The 19838-nt window shown below is 44.8% G+C and overlaps 1 protein-coding gene across 1 annotated transcript; it reads right to left on the minus strand.

The window, feature by feature from the left end:
- Window positions 1-5738: 5738 nt before the first annotated feature.
- CCKAR (cholecystokinin A receptor) lies at window positions 5739-15079 on the minus strand. Its single transcript, XM_017505113.2, has 5 exons — window positions 14801-15079; window positions 13879-14130; window positions 10195-10456; window positions 7674-7801; window positions 5739-6980 (listed from the first exon to the last, which is right to left on the minus strand). Exons 1-5 carry the CDS (start codon window positions 14910-14912, stop codon window positions 6448-6450), a joined length of 1287 nt encoding a protein of 428 aa, XP_017360602.1. The 5' UTR covers window positions 14913-15079; the 3' UTR covers window positions 5739-6447.
- Between the last annotated feature and the right edge of the window lie 4759 nt (window positions 15080-19838).

Below are 19838 nucleotides of genomic sequence, written 5' to 3' on the forward strand. Positions count from 1 at the left end.
GGTGGATGCCAGCTAATCCCACAGTGGCCTGGTGGAATGAGGACGGGGCTCACCCCTGCCTCTGTCATTCACCAGCTGTCTGACCTTGGACATAATACCACCCCTTAGAGCCTCAGTCCCTTCACCTGTGAAATGTGGAAACTGATGACTCACACATGTTGTTTCTAGAGTTGAATAAGAGACCACGTGTAACTGACATTCATTCCTCCCTCCTGCCAGTGTTCATTGTCACCTGCTGTCACTAGTGACTTTCACAGTGCCTGTGTAGGGCAAGCTTTGATAGATGTTGGTGTCCTTCTCCATGCTAGGCCACATTTGGGTTTGGAGTAGATTTTTATGGCTACATCTTAACTGGAATGAAGCTGGTGTTCCAGAGATGAGCCTCTCACCAGTTGCTCTGGGAAGCTGTGACCTAGAAGCCTGGAAACTCCTCTCAAGGCCCCTCCTTTTTATTCTTGTTCTGGAAGCCTTGGTTCTGTGCTTGGGTGTCAAAGAGCTTCTCTGATTGCAAAGTCAATGGGAAGCTAATGAAATTAAGGGAGGGTGTGGAATAATAATAGAGTAGCACATTCTTTTTTGTTTTTTAGATGAGGTCTCACCCTGTCATCCAGGCTGGAGTGCAGTGGCATGATCTTTGCTCACTGCTGCATTAAACTCCTAGGTTCAAGCAATCTTCCCACCTAAGTTTCTTAAGTAGCTGGGACTACAGGGGCATGCCGCCATGTCTGGCTAATTTTTGTATTTTTTTCGTAGATACGGGGTCTTGTTATGTTGCTCAGGCTGGTCTTGAACTCTTGGCCTCAAGTGATCCTCCCACCTCAGCCTCTCAAAGTGCTGAGATTACAGGCATGAGCCACTGCACCCAACCTAGGGTAGGACATTCTGACCCACTGAGTCACACAATATCAGAGCCACAACCCCTCATCCCTCATTATGGACAAGAGGAAATTGATACCCAGGGAGGGGCCTCACTTGCTTGGAGTCACTCTGTAAGTTAGTGATAGCCGCTGACATTAGGACATAGATTTTAGAATTTCCAGTCCAGAGTATATCCTCTTTACGCACAGAAGAAGCTTTTATGGTCAGTAAACTCAAAAGCAAAATTTACCAGACATCACATACAGCGAGGATGATTGGAAACACAGTGAAATTGCCAATCAACTGTCTCCTTTATCATGCACTACTGCACCCTCTGCGCAAAAGGCCTCTTCGTTGGGAAGGCACGCCCTCCCGAAAGACACCAGGAAAGAACTGGCATCAAGGACCAATGCCATTCAAGTGGATTCGTTCATTCACACATCTATTCATTCCCCGAAATGTTTACTGAGCACATGTTATGTTATGTGAACAATGCTAAGTGCTGAATAATGTGTACTTGTCTGACTTCTCTTCCTAGGCAAGAAGGAAGATCTGAAATTCCACACCCGGACTGGGTTTCCAAGACCTGAGGTTTGGCTTGGAGATGCTGTGGGGCTGGCCCTGGGCTATGGGAGCAGGTTTAGGAAACCAGGAGGCTGTTTGTGGGGAAGGGCAGGAAGCCAGAGAAGTCAGAAACATCCAATTCAGGGAAGCAGAGGGAGGGAAAGGCCATGCTTGGAGCTGAGAGTCAGCCACGGGGGGTCAGCAGATGTAGCATGGGTTCAGGTGGCCCAGAAAGTCTCCCAGAGGTCCCCAGAGAGGCCCTGAAGGAGAGCAGATGGATGAGAGGGAAGGGCCAAGGGAGCCACATAGCTTCGATGACATTTATCACTGCTAATGAATGAACTAGATACTTTGGTATGGTTTAGACACCTGGTGATGGTTGTTGACTGTTCTCTTTAAAGGGAATGAGGGCAGGAGGCGCTAAGCTGAGGGATATCATAGACCACAGGCTCCCAACCCTCTTCTGTCGGTGTCTTTACATCATTCACAGGGGCAACACCCTCCCATTGGTGACACCTTTTGAGACAGGAAAAATACAGGATGGTCTCAGGAGAACAGAAAATTCCAGGGAGGAGTTTCACATGACTAGCAAAAGGATACTGTTAAAATAGCCATAGAGGCTATGGGCTGACAAGACCCCGGAGTGTGGACCAAGCTGGCTAAGACCGACTGCATACAACATGGTGCTGGATCTGACCTAGATTTTACCTAGAATCTCCTTATTCGCTCATTGACATACTAAACACACACCCACCAGTGCCATGACAGTTCCGAAACCAGCTATATTTGGTGTAAAAATGGGTGGCATGACAGTTTTGAGAGAATCTTCATGAATATTCCACCCCTTGGTTAAAGCAACACATAGAGTTCCCTGGGAACGGTGGCTCATGCTAGCACTTTGGGAAGCTGAGGAGGGCAGATCGCCAGAGGTCAGGAGTTCGAGACCAGCCCGGCCAACATGGTGAAACCCCGTCTCAACTAAAAATACAAAAATTAACTGGATGTGGTGGTGTGCACCTGTAGTTCCAGCTACTTGAGAGGCTGAGGCAGGAAAATCGCTTGAACCCAGGAGGTGAAGGTTGCAGTGAGCTAAGACAGCACCACTGCACTCCAGCCTGGGCTACAAGAGTAAAATTCTGTCTCAAAAAAAATAAATAAATAAAAAGAAACCCATAGAGTAGAGGTAGCAGCCTCAAACTCCATTGCGTGTCTCTCTCTTGGGTATACCTGCACCCCCTTTTTTTGAGTATGCACTTTTCCTTTTGCAATAGATGTCCATACTTTCACTGTTTTCCGACTCGTCCTTGAAGTCCCTCGCGTGATGGTGTCAAGAGCCTGAACACAAGCTGGGGGCCAGGTCCCACTGGTATTTGGGGACCTCCTCCAGCCCCCTGGCATCACTTTGATTAACATTCACCCTCTCCCCACACACACATCAAGGAGGGGAGGAAAGGAGAGGGAGTGATGGCAGCAAATGCTCACAACCAGAATCTCGGGTGGGGATGCATCAGAGCTGCAAAAGGTCTTCTAGAAATTCTGCGACCATGCCCCTCCACCTCCTCAAGAATGTGCCTTTGCTTGTTGAGAATCACAGCTGTGGACAGAATGAGGGCGCCGGAAGCACAGGGGCACAGCGGGAGTCAGTAACAGCCTTTATTGAACACAGAGTACGGAGTTCTGGGCGAAACACTGGAGGGAAATACAGTGGAGGTTCAGCAGCCGTTGTCGGCCTCATGAAGGTTACATTTTATGTGAACGATGGGGACACCAGTTAAGCATACACAGATGTGTGTGACCGAGCCACAGAAATACATACATACATGCTTCTTCACTACTACAGACTTATGATGCGAGATTCCCACAGGAGCTGGGGTACAGGAAGCCAATGAGACACACAGCTTAACTGAAGAGCAAAGATACTAGTCTCCAGTCCAGGATTCAAGTTCTACCGGGCTACTCTGGGGATGAGTGGGAGCTACCAGAAGACACTAGAAAATACCAGAGAATGATGATGAATGTGTTTTCTTAGCTCTATTAGCCACTGTATTTCAAACTCCAAGTAGCATTCTACTTTAGCATAATATGAAGGCAGTTAAATAGAGTTCTGGAATAGAATAGTTACTAGTACTAATAGAATAGAAAGTACTAGAATAGAATTATGCTAATTTTTTTTAAAAAGAGTAAAATCAGACCTTCTCAAAGGACAGACACAGATTCTAAAAGTTAATGCCTTTTAAAATTCTTTTAAAAACAAGCTTCTATATGTGAAAGACTTTCCAATAAATCAGGGGAACAGAGGCATTTTACTGCTCTCTATCTGGAAAATTGCTTATATTTTATGTGCTTTTAACATTTTTAAATTTTTTACGTGCTTTGAAAATATTGTAAGGTAGGGTTGCCAGATAAAATACAGGATGTATTTTAGCACATGAGACGTGGTCATCCTGAAAACTATTCGTTGCTAATCTGAAATTAGAATTTAGCGGCTATTTTTAGTTTAATATGCCTTTGGAACTTCCAGAGCTTCCCAATAGTGGGGGGGCCTAATTTATCTTCATTTATATGCTAACACTGTCAGAAAGGAAGACTTATTCCTCCAGCAGGAAAGTTGTGGCTAATATAGGACTTACTCAAATATCAGAGACATTTTTATTTCTTACATCCTTTATCATTGCCATTTTAGCAGTGCGCATTCAAGTCGGCTGAATTTTTACCTTGAAGCCTTTGACTGAGGTGGCTAGTGATAGACGGTAATATTAGATTGCAGTCGGAGGAACAGTCCGGCTTGAAAGGTCTCCTGTACTAGTCACAAACTCAAGAATTTCTTCTGTTAGCACATGACAATTCCCCCTCCAAATTCCAGGCAGCAGTTTCGCATGACTAGTAAAGTGAAACTGTTGAAATAGCCACAGATGCCATGGGCTGATAAGGCCCCGAAAACCAGGGTGTGGACCAAGCTGGCTAAACCCCGCTGCATCCAACATGGCGCTGGATCTGACCTAGATCCTCCAAAAATGTGACACTCACGTCTTGTTCCATTACACATCTGTGATGCGATTCATCATCACTGCTTGTCACTCTTTCCTTTTCCCCTTTCCACACTGAATTTTTTGGATAACTGAAATCCTTGTGTGCTACACAGAGCATCAGGTCTGGATCAATGGTTGGCCATGACCCCATGGAAACGAGAAAAAGCAAAGCTCACTTCTCGGATACCTCAAGGCAGGAAACTGTGAACAGTGGGTTTTTTTGGTTTGTTTCCTGCTTGCTTCCCACACTAGCAGGCAAACTTGCTTCTGTAAAATATGTTCATGTTAATTTGTGTAAGCAGACAGGACAACGTTGCTCTAAAAAAATTAAGAAAGAAGTGTTGGTAGATTGAACTGATACATACTGTTCTAGAAATGCACTTCCTGGTATCTGAATGTACAGCTTATATCTTATTTGAGATTTCTAAGTCAGAGGAGAGATATTTCAACATTAATTCTGCTAAGAAATGACATTCACATGAAACTTTAACTATCATGAAGGAATGTAAAAGTATAGTACTAGCTGAATTCCTATATCTAACAACCATTCTTTTTTTTAAAGAACACCAAAGAGTATACTTATATGTAAAGAACATATTTTGTGTTTGGTTTACATGTATACGTACAATTAACCAGTTATTAGCAAGTGTATAGATTGCATTTAAAGGCATAGGCAGCTTTGACATTCAAAAGCTATGTGTTAACTGAGTCCAAGAATGCCAGTTTTAATTCTGGGCCTGACTATGTGTGTTTCTACATTTGGTCAGGTACATGTAACTTACAATGCTCCTTTGTTCCTGGAGGACTTTTCTGGGAAAAAGGAAGTGTAGATGAATGTGAGAAACTGAGTTGAGGCAAAGAAGCCGTGAGGTTTAATATCATCATACAAAGGAGAAATTAAGTAATATATATCATTAAAATAGAAAAAAAATTACCATGCACCTTCTGACACTTAACATTTCTTATAGTAAGATAGCATTCCAACCAGCTATTTGCCACGTACTCTTTTCTCTGTAGAAATCCTCAATTCAAGGCTGGGCGTAGTGGCTCATGCCTATAATTCCAGCACTTTGAGGGGCCAGGTGGGAGGATCACTTGAGCCCAGGAGTTTGAGTCCAATCTGGGCAGCATGGTGAAACCCCAACTCTACAAAAAAAAAAAAAAAAATACAAAAGTTAGCCAGGCATGGCAGCATATGCCTGTAGTCCCAGCTACTATGGAGGCAGAGGTGGGAGGATCACCTGAGCCCACGAGGCAGAGTTTACAGTAAGCTGAGGTGGTCCCACTGCACTTCAGCCTTAGTGGCAGAGCCAGCCCAGCTTCAAAAGAAAAAGAAATATTAAATTCCATCTTTCAGACATTTCTTATGCTCTTCTGACGTCAACTAGCTTATGACTCTGAATGTTTCTGGCCAACCTCAAGATGAAGGAATCAGGCTGCCGTCTTACCCAGGACAAAATGGCTAGAGAGGGTTTGCTTCGTGTTCTCTTTGTGGTTACAATGAGGTGGGCGGCTACAGTGGATACAGGAAAGAGTGATGGGCTCCCTGCAGGCAGAACGACCTCCATGATTCCGCATGAATGGAAAAAGCAGAGCATGGAAATGTGTCACAGGAGGAGTGAGATCCCACGTTGGATGTTCTAGAAGGTTTTGAAGCTCAGCAGGCCCTCATCTCCATTTTGAACATATGCTTGGCAACTCTGTGTGCAGTCTGAGCCCTGCTGGGCTCCTGTCCCTGGCTGCCAAGGTTTCTCTGATGGTGAGTGTTACTGAACATTTCTTGCTTTGAACTGCCTAGAAACCAAGTCACGGCCCCACTGGAGCAGTGCTCTGGAATCCAGATGAAGGATGAAAAGCAAACTCTGAAGAGTTCCTGCTGGAGATGGAGCCTTCCTTCTCCATCACCTCTGCTTCCTTCTCTTCCTGATCTCTTCTTCCGTTCTTCCTTCTCCACATCCTCCCCTCCTTCCTTCTGTGGTGGAGGGTCAGGGACAGCTCACTGGGGTGGCGCCGAGGCACTCATATGGCTGTAGGAGAACCTGGACAGGGAGGCCCCTGTGGTCCTGCCTTCCTCCTCCTCCCCCACCTCTCCCCTCGCCCCTGGGGGACCAGGATTGGGGCAGCAGGGGAAGGTGGCCATGAAGCCGAGGCGGAAGCGTTTGTTCATGAAGCAGTAGATGATGGGGTTGACGCAGGAGGAGGTGTAGGACAGGAGGAGGATGAAGGAAATGGGGGTCCCTGAGAGGCGGCGCTCAGCAGAGATGGTGTCGTAGGCCCGCCAGGCGTTGGCGCTGAAGATGGGCATCCAGCACAGGAAGAAGAGGACCACGATGACGATGAGCATGCGGATCACCCGCTTCTTGGCCATCAGGTTGGCTGCGGAGCTGCTGCTCCGGATGCGGCTGGCCCTGCTGCTGCTGCTGGTGGACAGCTGCCGGAGCTCCAGCTTCCTCGAAGGCCTGGACTTCTGCAGGTAACACCCATCGCTGTCCTCATATCTGCCGCTGCTGCTAGTGCTGGATTTCCTTTCTGGGTGGGCAAGAGACATCACTCATTGTTGGGGATGTGTCATGCCAGGTAGAAGGCAGGGAGCCCCCGCTTCCCTCCATCAAGAAGGCCAAACCAAACCAGAACTGAAAAACGGCAGACAACCTGGCTTTACACTTACGTGGGTAAGCATTGGTCTATACAAGTTCTTCCTTTCAATAAAAAGCTACTTAAAATGGATAGAATGTATCATGAAAATATACTAGGCATGCAGGTTACAAGAAAAAAATTATTAAAGAATGATGATTCAGCCAGGGGCGGTGGCTCATGCCTGTAATCCCAGCACTTTGGGAGGCTGAGATGGGTGGATCACCTGAGGTGGGGAATTCAAGACCAGCCTGGCCAACATGGAGAAACCCCAGCACTACTAAAAATACAAAGGTTAGCCGGGTGTGGTGGTGGGTGCCTGTCATCCCAGCTACTCAGGAGGCTGAGGAAGGAGAATGGCTTGAACCCGGGAGACGGAGGTTGCAGTGAGCCGAGATCGTGCTGTTGCACTCCAGCCTGGGTGACACAGAGAGACTCTGTCTCTCAAAAAGTAAAAAATAAAAAAAATAAGAATACTTTAAAAATGTTCCAGTAAATTCTACGTACACTCTGGGTATATCTATTTAAATGACAGAAAACAAGCTTTTGTGCTCGTTTGGCAGAAATACACAGCTACAAGATAGTTACCTTTAGCAGATTTCTTCTGGCTAGCCTCAAATTTTATTCCCTGGTAGAGTTCCAAAGAGATTAATCCATATGCCACCATCATCACAATTCCAGGAATAAGAAAGAGGATGAGTAACAGGAACGTGTGCCTAATGAAATCAAAAGAAATCCAATAACCAGCAACTCTAGGCCTTCAAACTAAAATGGGGAGGAATGAATAGGGTTTATGTTTATTTTTGCTGGCCGGAGCAAACACATTAATTACTAGTATTTAATATCCTTGGCAACTTCACGTCTGGTGAGTAAGAGTCAGTCATTATAAGTTGTTTACTTCTTTTCTTTTTATAGATGAAGTCTCTGATGAAGGACTAGTTTAATTGGAAAAGTTTGGTGTAGTGCGGTGCTTGAAACAAGTCTATGTATTAAAAAGAACATAAGCTTTAAAAAATGATGGAGTATGTGGAGCATTTCAAGAAAGTTGTTTTTAAAAACTTTAAAAACGAGAGCTTACATTCACTGAGGATTTCTATGTGCTACATACTGGGCATTTGACATATGTCATTACATTGAACTGCCATAATAACTATTGAGGTAGCTGCTATTGTCTTTTTTTTTTTTTGAGACGGAGTTTCACTCTTGTTACCCAGGCTGGAGTGCAATGGCGCGATCTTGGCTCACCACAACCTCCGCCTCCTGGGTTCAGGCAATTCTCCTGCCTCAGCCTCCTCAGTAGCTGGGATTACAGGCACGCGCCACCATGCCCAGCTGATATTTTGTATTTTTAGTAGAGAAGGGGTTTCACCATGTTGACCAGGATGGTCTCGATTTCTTGACCTCGTGATCCACCCGCCTCGGCCTCCCAAAGTGCTGGGATTACAGGCTTGAGCCACCACGCCCGGCCTGCTATTGTCTTAATACCTATAGCAGAGAGGAGGAAACTGACACTTAAAGAGATGAAATAATTTTTCCGAAGTCACACAGCTGGTAGCAGAGGTGGAATGTGAACCCCAAAATATGATTCCAGACCCTAGAAGCTATGCTTTTAAGCATCACAGTATGCCATTTGCCAAACAACAGAATAATCAAATACTTAGGCAGGGATGATGGAAAACTGTCTGTGTCTCACAAAACATGCCATTCTGGCTGTTTCTGACCCATAAGCAGCTCAGACACTTACATGGGCATCCATTCTCTATGATCCCATGAAGCTGGCATAGTGGCACAGCCATTCTTGTGCCTGGTGGGGTAGAGCTATGCTTTCTCTAAACATCCTTGATTCCTGAGGAATTGCAGCCTCCTCTTTTATGAGTCTGGCCCCTAAATCACTTCTGCAGTCTGGCATGTGTGAGGTTACACGATTAGGCCATAAAATTGTCAGAGGCTCGTGGTGGCTGGGCCATTTCTCATTTCAATTTGACATGTTTTGATAAGATTCCTTTTCAAGCCTTGGAACTATCCCTCTCATTTGCAATGTAATTCCTTTGTGTGGGTGCCACTTGGTTGAAATGAAAGCAGGAAAGCAAAGAAAGCAGAGATGATCTCAGTTTGGGGCTATTACTGAATGTCTAGTTCCCTGCTTCTAAAACATCCTTGGAATTGGTAAATATAATACCCTGCAATTTGTGTAGCCTTTTTTATAATGACATTTTTATGCACATATTCTCCTTTGTATCTTACAGCCACCCAATGAGGTAGATGTTTAAAATATCCATATTTTTAACTCCTTATAGAGATAAGGAACCTGATGTTCAGAGAGGTTATGTGAACTGGACCAAGGCCCCCAGTTAGTAGGCAGAGGAACCAGCATTAGAATCTGGCCTTTTCATTTTTGGTAAAATGCTCTGGGTGAGTACCAGAGCTGCAGCTCTAAGAAAAATCACGTGGGATTTGAGAATCACTCCCTGCTCTGTTTTAATTCTTTAGACATAGAAAATCATGGCCACGTGCAGTGGCTCATGCCTGTAATCTCAGCTCTTTGGGTGACCAAGGTGGGAGGATCACTTGAGTCTTGGAATTCAAGACCAACCTAGGCAATAGAGTGAGTGAGACCTAGCCTCTATTTTAAAGTAAACGTTTTATTTAAAAAAGCAAGAAAAGCATAGCTCTACAATTCATCTAGCCTAACCCGCCACTCAGCATTGAGAAGCATACTGCATAATGATTAAGCACAGAGGCTGTGCCCCTTCCTTAGGTTTGCCAATTGGGAAACTTAACCTTTTCAAGCCTCAGTTTCCTCAACTGCAAAATGGGCACAGTACTAATAATACCTACCCTAGAGTGTTTTCAAAGGACTGATTGACTTAATATATGCATGGCATTTAAAACAGAGCTTGCTAAATGTTTGCTATCACGATTGTCCTAGAACAAGGCTAGAATGACCTTCTCAAAAAGTCTCCAGAACCACTCTGGGCAACGCATCTCAGTTTTTCATAATATGGCAAAACTATGTCCCAACCACTCTGGGCAACACATCTCAGTTTTTCATAATATGGCAAAACTATGTCAAGTTGTATTTTTAAAAATAAACACAATGCAACCTTACCAGGACTGCTGCATAATGTCATTTGGCAGTAGAAAGCGGCACATATTCGCAGTCTGGTTGTTGTTTTTGGTAAAAGGCACCAAGTTGCTGTAAATGGGGTACGGAGTCATGATGGTAAAGGAAAGGCCCCAGGTAGCAGCAATCACCTTCAAAGCATGGGATTTCGTTTGCCAGACCCGGGACTGCAAGGGTTTGCAAATCGCACCATATCGCTCTAAAGATATGGCTACCAGATTAAAGGTAGATACACTCACAGAGGTGCCTGGGAAAGGAACAAAGAAGCCGGTTATGTCAGCTCCGAAATCCAAAGTTTATTTGCACATTAGCTTCAACATATCGGATCTGCACAGGTTTGATATGAAAGGAAAACACTTGGAAGGTAAAGAAATATTGTGTATGTATATTTTTAAAAGACGATTTATTCTCAGCTGTGTTCCAGAAAGGGTTTAAGGCAGTTAAAGAAATGGATTTGTAAATAGATTCCATCGCCAATTTTTAATAAGTTTATTGAGATTTGATTCCACCTAACTCCTGCTTGGGCTCAAGGTGCTCATTAATTAATAACCAAGGGGATAAAATTCATTGTCGTCCCCACAGAAGAGGTTTTCCTAAAATCTGAAAAGAAGCTCTAATGTCGAGTATGGTCTGCATAGTGAAGTTGACCTTAAAAACCCTAGATTCTCAAGGGCTCGGTGACCCTGAAAGGTCACTGTGATCTAAGCCGGAGGCATAAAGGCTTTTTCTAAAAATTTTGAGTACATAATATTTTTAACAGTGAAACAATCTATATTTCAAAATGTAGCTTGTTGAAAAACATAAGTAGTAAAAAAGACAAGGGAAAATGCCCAGTACTATAACTAAAGGTTTCTCCAGGTGGGGAACAAAGTCTCCCGACTCATTGTTTTTGCTTTTCTGTATGTTGCACGCTGAGCAAGCATCACCATTACAGTGAGAAAGATATCAAATACACCTCATTTAAAATCATGTATTTCTTGACTGGGTGCAGTGGTTCATGCCTATAATACCAACATTTTGGGAGCGTCAGGCAGGCAGATCGCTTGAGGTCAGGAGTTTGAGACCAGCCTGGCCAACATGGTAAAACCCCATCTCTACTAAAAATATAAAAATTAGCCTGGCATGGTTGCATGTGCCTGTAATCCCAGCTACTGGGGAGGCTGAGGCAGAAGAATCGCTGGAGCCTGGGAGGCCAAGGTCACAGTGAGCCAAGATCACACCACTGCACTCCAGCCTGGGCAACAGAGCAACACTCCGTCTCAAAAATAAAATAAAATACATAAAATCATGTACTTCTTGGTCTTAGATGGACTATGGAAAAAAATAAAAATAAAAATTAAAAATAAATAAAATCATGTGTTTCAGCATTGTCCAAAAGCTTAACTTCCATTATTTTTGTATTTGTATATGCATACTTATTAAGATGTTATATTATTCCCTTAAAATTCCCTATAGAGTCCTTCCACTATAAATTCTGTCAATTCTGTGATTGACATGATTTCTTAAATGAAATGAAACCATGATTTCTTATCAAAACATGAAACCATGTTTCTTATCAAAACATGAAACCATGATTTCTTAAACCTCAGAATTCATATAAATTTGGGAGCAGAAGTCCTTAAACTGAGGTCCCTAGATTCTCGTTATGCTTATAGACATAAACTAATTCTCTGAAGCTATATCCAAAAATGTCATTTTTCTAGGGAGCCTACCTCTAGCTTTCCTTAGTCTTAAAGGAGTCTATGACCCCAAACCATTAACTAAACACTCATCTGGGGATAAGATTTGCTGTGTTTTACTGGATTTTACCTTAAAAAGCTGATGACATTTAGAGTTGAGAGTATAGCCCCAAACTCTCTCAGAGTCATTTCTGCGTAATGGGTCCTCAATTCCTCAATAACTATAAACTCACTGGCAGGCAGGCATTCTTTTTCTTTTTGCTGCAAATTAGGAGCTAATGAATGTTAATAGTTAGTATTGAGGAGTTTGCAAAATTAAGAGAAGAGCCTAAATGATTGGAACTAGAAATCCAACAAAATCATGATGGTATTGCAAATACTTTCAGAATGATATTGTTTTTCTTTTCGGCAAATAATTTTTTTTATGGAGTTGAAATTTACGTAACGTAAAATTAAACATTTCAAACTTAACAATTCTGTGGCACTCACAATGTTTTGTCACCATGCAAACACTCATTTTAAATCTCCGTTCACATTCTCTGGTTAAGACTACCAAATAGTATTACTGTAAGAAATATATAGATGGGCCTCGGACGTCTACAGCGCTAGTTGTTATTATTGCTTCATTTAACAATGATCATTTACAATGATCTTTTTCCTTTGTAAGTTTTGTTTTGTTTCTTTTTTTCAGAGGACTTGGACATGGATTGATACCTTCTTGGTTTTTGGTGGCACGAGTGTCAGTAATTCATCACCATTTTGTCAGTGCAGAATCCCACTTCCTCAATTGAGAAAAATGAAGACTTCTAAAGCTTTCCGGTCATTGAAGGCTGCCCTGTCCCAACTCAGTTCTGCATATTTTGCAAGCCTTGGGTCAGAACAAAAAGTATTTCCCTTCTTATTTCCCACCTCTTCCCCTCTCCCAACAGTTCTCAGAAAGGGCAAGGGACAAGGCAATTTGGCATCAAGAGGGGACCAAGAAATGTGCTTTTGTTCAGCTTCAGGAGAACCACAACGGTTGTCAAACTGAGGCAGCATGCTCACCACTGTGTAGCTATTAATCTGGGTTCAAAAGGCAGCTCTGTTGCTCACCACCGGTGTGGTTTTAGGCACATTATGAATCTCTTTGTGCCTCTGTTTCCTCCCTAGTGAGACGAGGAAGAATCATTGCATTTACTTCATAGAGTGGTTGGGAGATAAAGTAAGATCATGGGAGTAAAAGCACTTAGTATCACATAGGGTGCATAAAAGCACTAAAAACATTAACTGTTATGATTCTCATTATCATCATTTTGATTGGCATAGGCAAGTAGCTACATATCTCAGCCAATCAGAATCAGCTTCGTGACTCCACAGCCCCCAGGATCCAATTCAACTCCTCATCTAGGGGCAGAGACCTCTCTCTCTCTCTCTTCCTCTCTGCCAGAGAATGTCCCAGCTTTTTGGAGAACGGGCTGGGAAGTGAATTCTGAGAAAATAATCTGAAACTGTGATAGAACTGGTTTTCAAATAGTCCTGTTCCCAAGAAAACAAGAGAAACAATGACAAAGAACCCTCCTCCCTAATCCTCACCCTCCCTAGAAGCCAGGACTCGAGTTGGGTAGAGATCAGGACACAGTCAACAGCTTCCAGAAAGGGACAGAGCAGCCTTAAAGTCACTTTTGATTTCAAACAGAAGCAGGCAAGTCCCTCTTCCCTTCAAACAGAAGCAAGCAAAATCGACTGCTTCTGTGTGTTTCCTATCAATTTATTTCACTCTTAGAAACTGACCTCTGACATGGATGATGGTGACCGACTTGTGGGGAACGAGTAAGGGTGACTGACTGTCAAGCCAGCCCCAATGTCTTTGCACACAGCTGTGCACAGCCTGACGTTCTGCATTCAAGCCCTCAGCAGGACTTCTCTGCTGTGACTGTCAGAGGTTTGGGAAGGTCTGAGGCTGAGTGGGGTCTGGGGCAAGCTCCGGAAAGAGTCACTGGCCATAACTTACCCATGAAGTAGGTGGTCGTCTTGCAAACGGCACTCCCGAAGATGAAATCCTTGAGCAGGTTGGGGATGAGGTTGAACGGCATGCAGAAGAGGCAGAGCATGAGGTCGCTGACAGCCAGGGAGAGGAGGAAGATGTTGGTGACCGTCCGCATCCTCTTGTTCCGAATCAGCACAGTGATGACCAGCGTGTTTCCCAGCACGCTGAGCAGGAATATCAAGGAGTACAAGAGAATCTGCACCGCCGGCTGCCACTCTGCAGAGAGTAACAGGAGCAAGAAGGAGGGACGGAGGTGATGACAGTGGAATGCTAAAACCAAAGCAAAGGGCGATTTCCTGCCGATTTCCCCCCCAACCTGGGGTACATCATTGGACCCACGATTCCTGTCCTGACAACATTTTGCAGAAAGAAACTGAGGAAAGCAGAGACTAAATTATTTTGTTTTTAGAAGGTTGGTTTGTTAAAGGATCACTTGGGCAATCATTTTTTCTTAAGAACAAAGCTCCTCAAGTGAACAGTGATCACTTTCCTTCCTAGCTGCTAAGCATTATTTCGCTTTAATCACTTCACGCTGGGTTTCCCCCCAAGAAAAGGCAACAGCTGCGTGGTGACAGTACCTTTTCTGCTGTGCCTGTAAGTTCAGGCTTTGACACTTGTACCCCCTCTTGCTTCACTCAGCTCTTCCTCCCGGCTTTTGTTCCCCCAAGTCCTATTCATGAATGCCTAACTCTCCCATGGGGGACAATAAGAATCTTTGACTCTATTCTGCTTTTTAATCTCTTCTGCAAACTTCTGAACATATGACTTTATCCAGCCTTGCCTCACAATGACTTTATTATATATGGTTTTTATCAGCCTTGCCTTTGCTGATTTCTCCTGCAACTCAATAGTTTCCTGAATTAAAATAACAGCTTCTGACACTTACCTTCGGAAGGACGAGGTTGATCCAAACAGAAAAGCGTCTCATTTTCCAGCCCGAGTTCGCAGGGAGGAGAGATGTTGCTTCCATTCACAAGAAGGCTGTCAACCACATCCATCCTTGCCTGCTGCTTTCCACCAAGTGCTGGAGAGCTGGTGAATTGCTCACTCCTGGCTCATTCCTCTAATGACCGGAGCGTCTCCCAAATGCATCCTGGCGTGGAAGAGCAGGGAGGGAGGGATTTCCAGGTGTGGGCTTTTTCAGCCATTCCTAAAGGCGACTTGAGTTCACCACGCTCACTCCAGCTGGGCAAGCATTTGCCCTCCTGTTGTGGAAAAGGCAGTGTAAGCCAAGCCTGCTCCACCTTCACCTCCCCACCCCCACCCCACCCTTTCCTGGGCCAGTCTTAGGGCCCTGAGCGCAGAGAGCCTGGCTACAAGCTAACCCTTCTCGGAGTGTGGCTGCTTTTATACACACATGTGTACGCATGCACAAACACACACACACAAACACACACACGCTTCCCCAGTACTCCTCTATACCTGTTACCATCCCAGACGTATGCAGAAGAACCGGCTGTGTGAGACAGGAACAATTAACACGTAACAGATCTGATAATGCAGACCATCAGGCCTAAAGGACAGGGGGGACTGTGTTCTACCTCCTTATAGAAAAGCAATTAGTGCCTTTTTAGCTTTGGAACCATGCCCGGTGGTGTGTGTGTGTGGCCAGAACTGCTGGGTGGTGGTTGTTACTAAACACGGTGTTATTTCTGTGGTCTCTGCCCTTGTTACCTAGAAGGATTGAGGCACTTTTGAACATAGGTACCTGCGTCCTTATTACAAAAAATGTGAATAAGATTTCCTCTTCATTCATGAATTCATTCGTTCAGCACGTCTTCATTGAGACTCAGTCATTGCCAGGCACTTTTCTAGCATGTCAGCAAATAATGAGCAAAATCATTTCAGGTTTGGTAAGTACGACGAAGGAAGGAAAGCAGGGAGATGTGATGTATACACACAGATTGGGGATGGGGATGCTGACTTTATCTAGGGGACAGGGTCTTGCCGTGTCACCCAGGTTGCAGTGCAGTGGTGTGATCATGGCTCGCTGCAGCCTTAATCTCCCTGGCTCAAGCAACTCTCCTACCTTAGCCTCCTCAGTAGCTGGGACTACAGGCACACACCACTAAACCAGCTGATTTTTTTTTAGTTTTAGAAGAGAGGAGGTCTTGCTATGTTGCCCAGGCTGGTCTCAAGCTCTAGAGTTCAAGCAAGCCTCCTGTCTTGGCCTCCCAGTGTTGGGATTACAGGCGTGAACTACCGTGCCTGGCCTGGGGCTGCTAATTTAGAAGGGGTGGTCAGGAGAGGCTTCTCAAGGAGGGGACTGTAATCTGAGACCTGAACCACAAGAAGGATGAAGTCAAGATCCAAAGACAGATTTTCCCAGGCAAAAGGAGGAGGATTTTTAGCAGAAGTAACAGCAAGTGCAAAGGTCCTGAGGTGGGAATGAGTGTGGCTCCATTGAGGTACAAATAGAAGCATGAGCGGGTGAGGGGCAAACAGCAGGATGTGAGATCAGAGAGGGGGGCCAGATCAGAGGTCTGGGTGTTCCATGAGGCTCTGTGGTGCTGGAAAGCCCCTCAACCCCCATGGCACAGATCACCGCCTCAGGTCAGACCCTTTAGAAAGCAGACGACAATGGCTGTGGAACCTGCATTTCTGATGCACTGCTCGGCTGCACTGAGACTTGGTCCCTTTTGTAGATACCCGTGGGGCTCCTTGTATACTGACAATGCTTCCACTGGCAGAGCTGCACGCTACACTTGCTGAGTCTCTGGCAGACACAGAGGAACTAACGGGCATTTTTACTGTCAATGTGGGGCTGGAAAGACAGGGGTGCCTCTTTTCTTTGAAACTAGGAAGGCCACATAGTTGGGGGCACCTAATCACAGAAACCAGAAGGGGAAGGGATATTGGAGAAGCTGTGGATGTCATTAGGAGGACAGGCTTTGGAATCAGACAGACTTGGGATCAAATCCTGGCTTCACTATTTGCTAGGAAATATTAGGCAAATTTCTTTCTTTCTTCCTTTCTTTTCTTTCTTTTCCTTCCTTCCTTCCTCTTTCTTCTTTCTTTATTTTTCTTTCCTTCCTTCCTTCCTTCCTTCCTTCTTTCTTTCTTCTCTTGCTCTGCTGACCAGGCTGGAGTGCACTGGCATAATCTAGGCTCATTGCAAACTCCACCTCCCAATCGCAAGCAATTGTGCCTCAGCCTCCTGAGTAACTAGAATTACAGGCATGCACCACCATGCCTAACTAATTTTTGTATTTTTAGTAGAGATGGGTTTCGCCAAGTTCCTGACCTCAAGTGATCCACTTGCCTCGGCCTCCCAAAGTGCTGGGATTACAGGTGTGAGCCACTGTGCCCAGCTTGGGCAAGTTTCTTAACCCAAGACTCATTTCCACCTGTCAAATGGGGATCAAAATGATCTAATAGATATCTATTGTGAATATTGAATGATTGACTCAAGACAGTGTCTGACATACAAAAGATGTTCAATAAATCATAGCAGCAGTAATCATAGCCTTCGTACAATAACGGCTATTTTCCTGTTACAAATGAGAAAGCTGAGGCTCCCAGTGGCCACGTGCTTCGCTGGTGAGAACCAGTGGTGGACTTCCCCTTCAGGACCCTGCAGACCCCATCCTCACACCACTTCCCATGGTGTGGAGCTTTGCATCCTTATTCTAGCATTGTATAGCCTGTTTGCAGCCAGGGTTCTCGTCTCTACTCCTCCTTCCTGCCATCAGTCCTTTTGGCTGAATCTTTCCTGTCTACAGATGATGGACCCTGCTCACTGTGCATTGACCCAGAGCAGCTGCGTTCTGAGGTGAGAAGGGATGAGCATCCAGGGTTTCCGCTGCTGCTTCAACTGCTCCAGCTGGGCAGACATCACCAGTCCTTCAGGGTGCCTCCTGCTGAGGCTGGTCAGGCCCATGATCAGCTGCTTCAAAGGCTGGGGGGATAGTGGCTCTGCAGGTCCAAGAACCAGAATAGCAGAGGGCTGGACATTGACCCGCCCTGAACCAAAATGGAGCCCAATTTGGGACAAGTTCCTCCTTTCCCTTCCCTTCCCGTTCCCTTCTTCCTATTCTGTTTTCTCCCCCTGCTCATTGGTTGGCGGGAAGTGGGAGTGGGAGATGTGGTGGATGCTAGCAACTTTGTGAAATTACGGTTTGGGGAATGGCAGCATATTTGAGTATTATTTTGCACAGACTTTACTACACAGCTGAATTACCTGGGTTAGTGGTTTAATAATGGCGATTTTGGCCAGGTGTGGTGATTCACACCTGTAATCCCAGCACTGTGAAAGGCCAAGGCAGGTGGATCACGAGGTCAGGAGCCTGAGACCAGCCTGGACAACATAATGAAATCCTGTCTCTACTAAAAATACAAAAAATTAGTCAGGCATGGTGACGGGCACCTGTAATCCCAGGTACTCAGGAAGCTGAGGCAGGGGAATTGCTTGAACCCATGAGGCAGAGGTTGCAGTGAGCCAGGATTGCGCCATTGCACTCCATCCCAGGTAACAGTATAGGACTGTGTTTCAAAAAAAAAAAAAAAATGGTTATTTCCAGACTTTCCTCCCGGAGATTCTGATCCCTCAGCCCTGAGCCTGGAAATCTGCATGTTTATCCAGCATCCCTGGGGATTTGGAGATCACTTGTGAGGAAGGATCTCAGGGCCACTTGTGAGAAAGCTCCCTGGGAACTATTAAGAGGGCGAGGGGACGTATCAGAAGGCAGAAATTGAAGCCTGATCTTCACCCCTGGCTGGCTAGGAAGCGTGAACAAAGAAATTACTTAACCTTTCTGAATCTCAGCTTGCTTATCTGTAAAAGAGAGATAAAATAATGCTACTATAAATAAAACAATACATGGAGAGAACTCTGAACCATGCCTGGAACATAGTGCTGGATACTAATTGTTATTATTAATGGATAAGATCTAGGGATCTCTATCCATCTAGGGATGCTCTATTTATTCCATGATCACAGCCAGATTAAAGGTTTGTATTAATATCTTCAATACCCTAGCCCAATACCTGGCATATAGTATGTGCTTAGTAAATATGAATAAATAAATAGCAAGAATTAGAGGGGCCAATATTTCAATTGCTTATTACACCCATTGATAATTCTGTTACATTGATTCCTTTTCTTGCCATCTCTGGATTTTTCACTTTGAATTTGTAAGCCCGTGTGATATGGTTTGGTTGTGTCCCCACCCAAATCTCATCTTGAATTGTAGTTCCCATAATTCCTACGTGTGGTGGGAGGGACTGGATGGGAGGTAATTGAATCATGGGAGAGGGTCTTTCCCTTGCTGTTCTTGTGATAGTGAATAAGTCTCACAAGAGTTGATGGTTTTATAAAGGGGAGCTCCCCTCCATATGCTCTGCCTTGCCCGCCACCATGTAAGATGTGACTTTCCTCCTCATTTATCTTCCACCATGATTGTGTGGCCTCCCCAGCCATGTGGAACTGTCAGTCCATTAAACCTCTTTCCTTTACAAATTACCCAGTCTTGGGTATGTCTTTATTAGCAGCATGAAAGCAGACAAATACACCATATCACCCAAGAGTTCAACTAAAGAAGAAAAGACAATTGCAATGAAAGATTCCAATGCATTTTCAAGGGAAAGCTGTTGCATTTCAAGAGTGTCAGCCCTTGTTTCACTCCTCAACATACATTATGGTGAGTGCTTCCTAAGTGCCAAGTGCTGTGTTTGGTGCTAGGGATTTTGTGAGCCAAGTGGATGAAATTTCTGTCCTCATGAAATCGCTGTCCACTGTGGGACACGGAAGATGAGTAACCTGGGCAAAGTGGAAATGCCTTCTTGCCTTGGAGACTTACCCTGTGATTAGGTGTGGTTCCAGGTGAATTGATACAAATGGACTAAAGTGAATTGGAGTGGCATAAATGCCTCCCCTCTCTCTGAGACACACATGGACACGCAGGGCATGCATGAGCCCAGGTGCC

Source organism: Cebus imitator, unplaced genomic scaffold (genome assembly GCF_001604975.1).
Source record: "Cebus imitator isolate Cc_AM_T3 unplaced genomic scaffold, Cebus_imitator-1.0 Scaffold333, whole genome shotgun sequence".
In the NCBI taxonomy this organism is placed as follows: Eukaryota; Metazoa; Chordata; class Mammalia; order Primates; family Cebidae; genus Cebus; species Cebus imitator.

What these genes read in the sequence shown, in the direction of transcription:
- CCKAR (XM_017505113.2), bottom strand. Translation starts at nt 14,912, where the DNA reads ATGGATGTGGTTGACAGCCTTCTTGTGAATGGAAGCAACATCTCTCCT. An exon ending in TCAACCTCGTCCTTCCGAAG is followed by an intron (nt 14,131 to 14,800) that starts GTAAGTGTCAGA and finishes TACTCTCTGCAG; the next exon opens with AGTGGCAGCCGGCGGTGCAG. An exon ending in CCAGAAGAAATCTGCTAAAG is followed by an intron (nt 6,981 to 7,673) that starts GTAACTATCTTG and finishes TTGCCCACCCAG; the next exon opens with AAAGGAAATCCAGCACTAGC.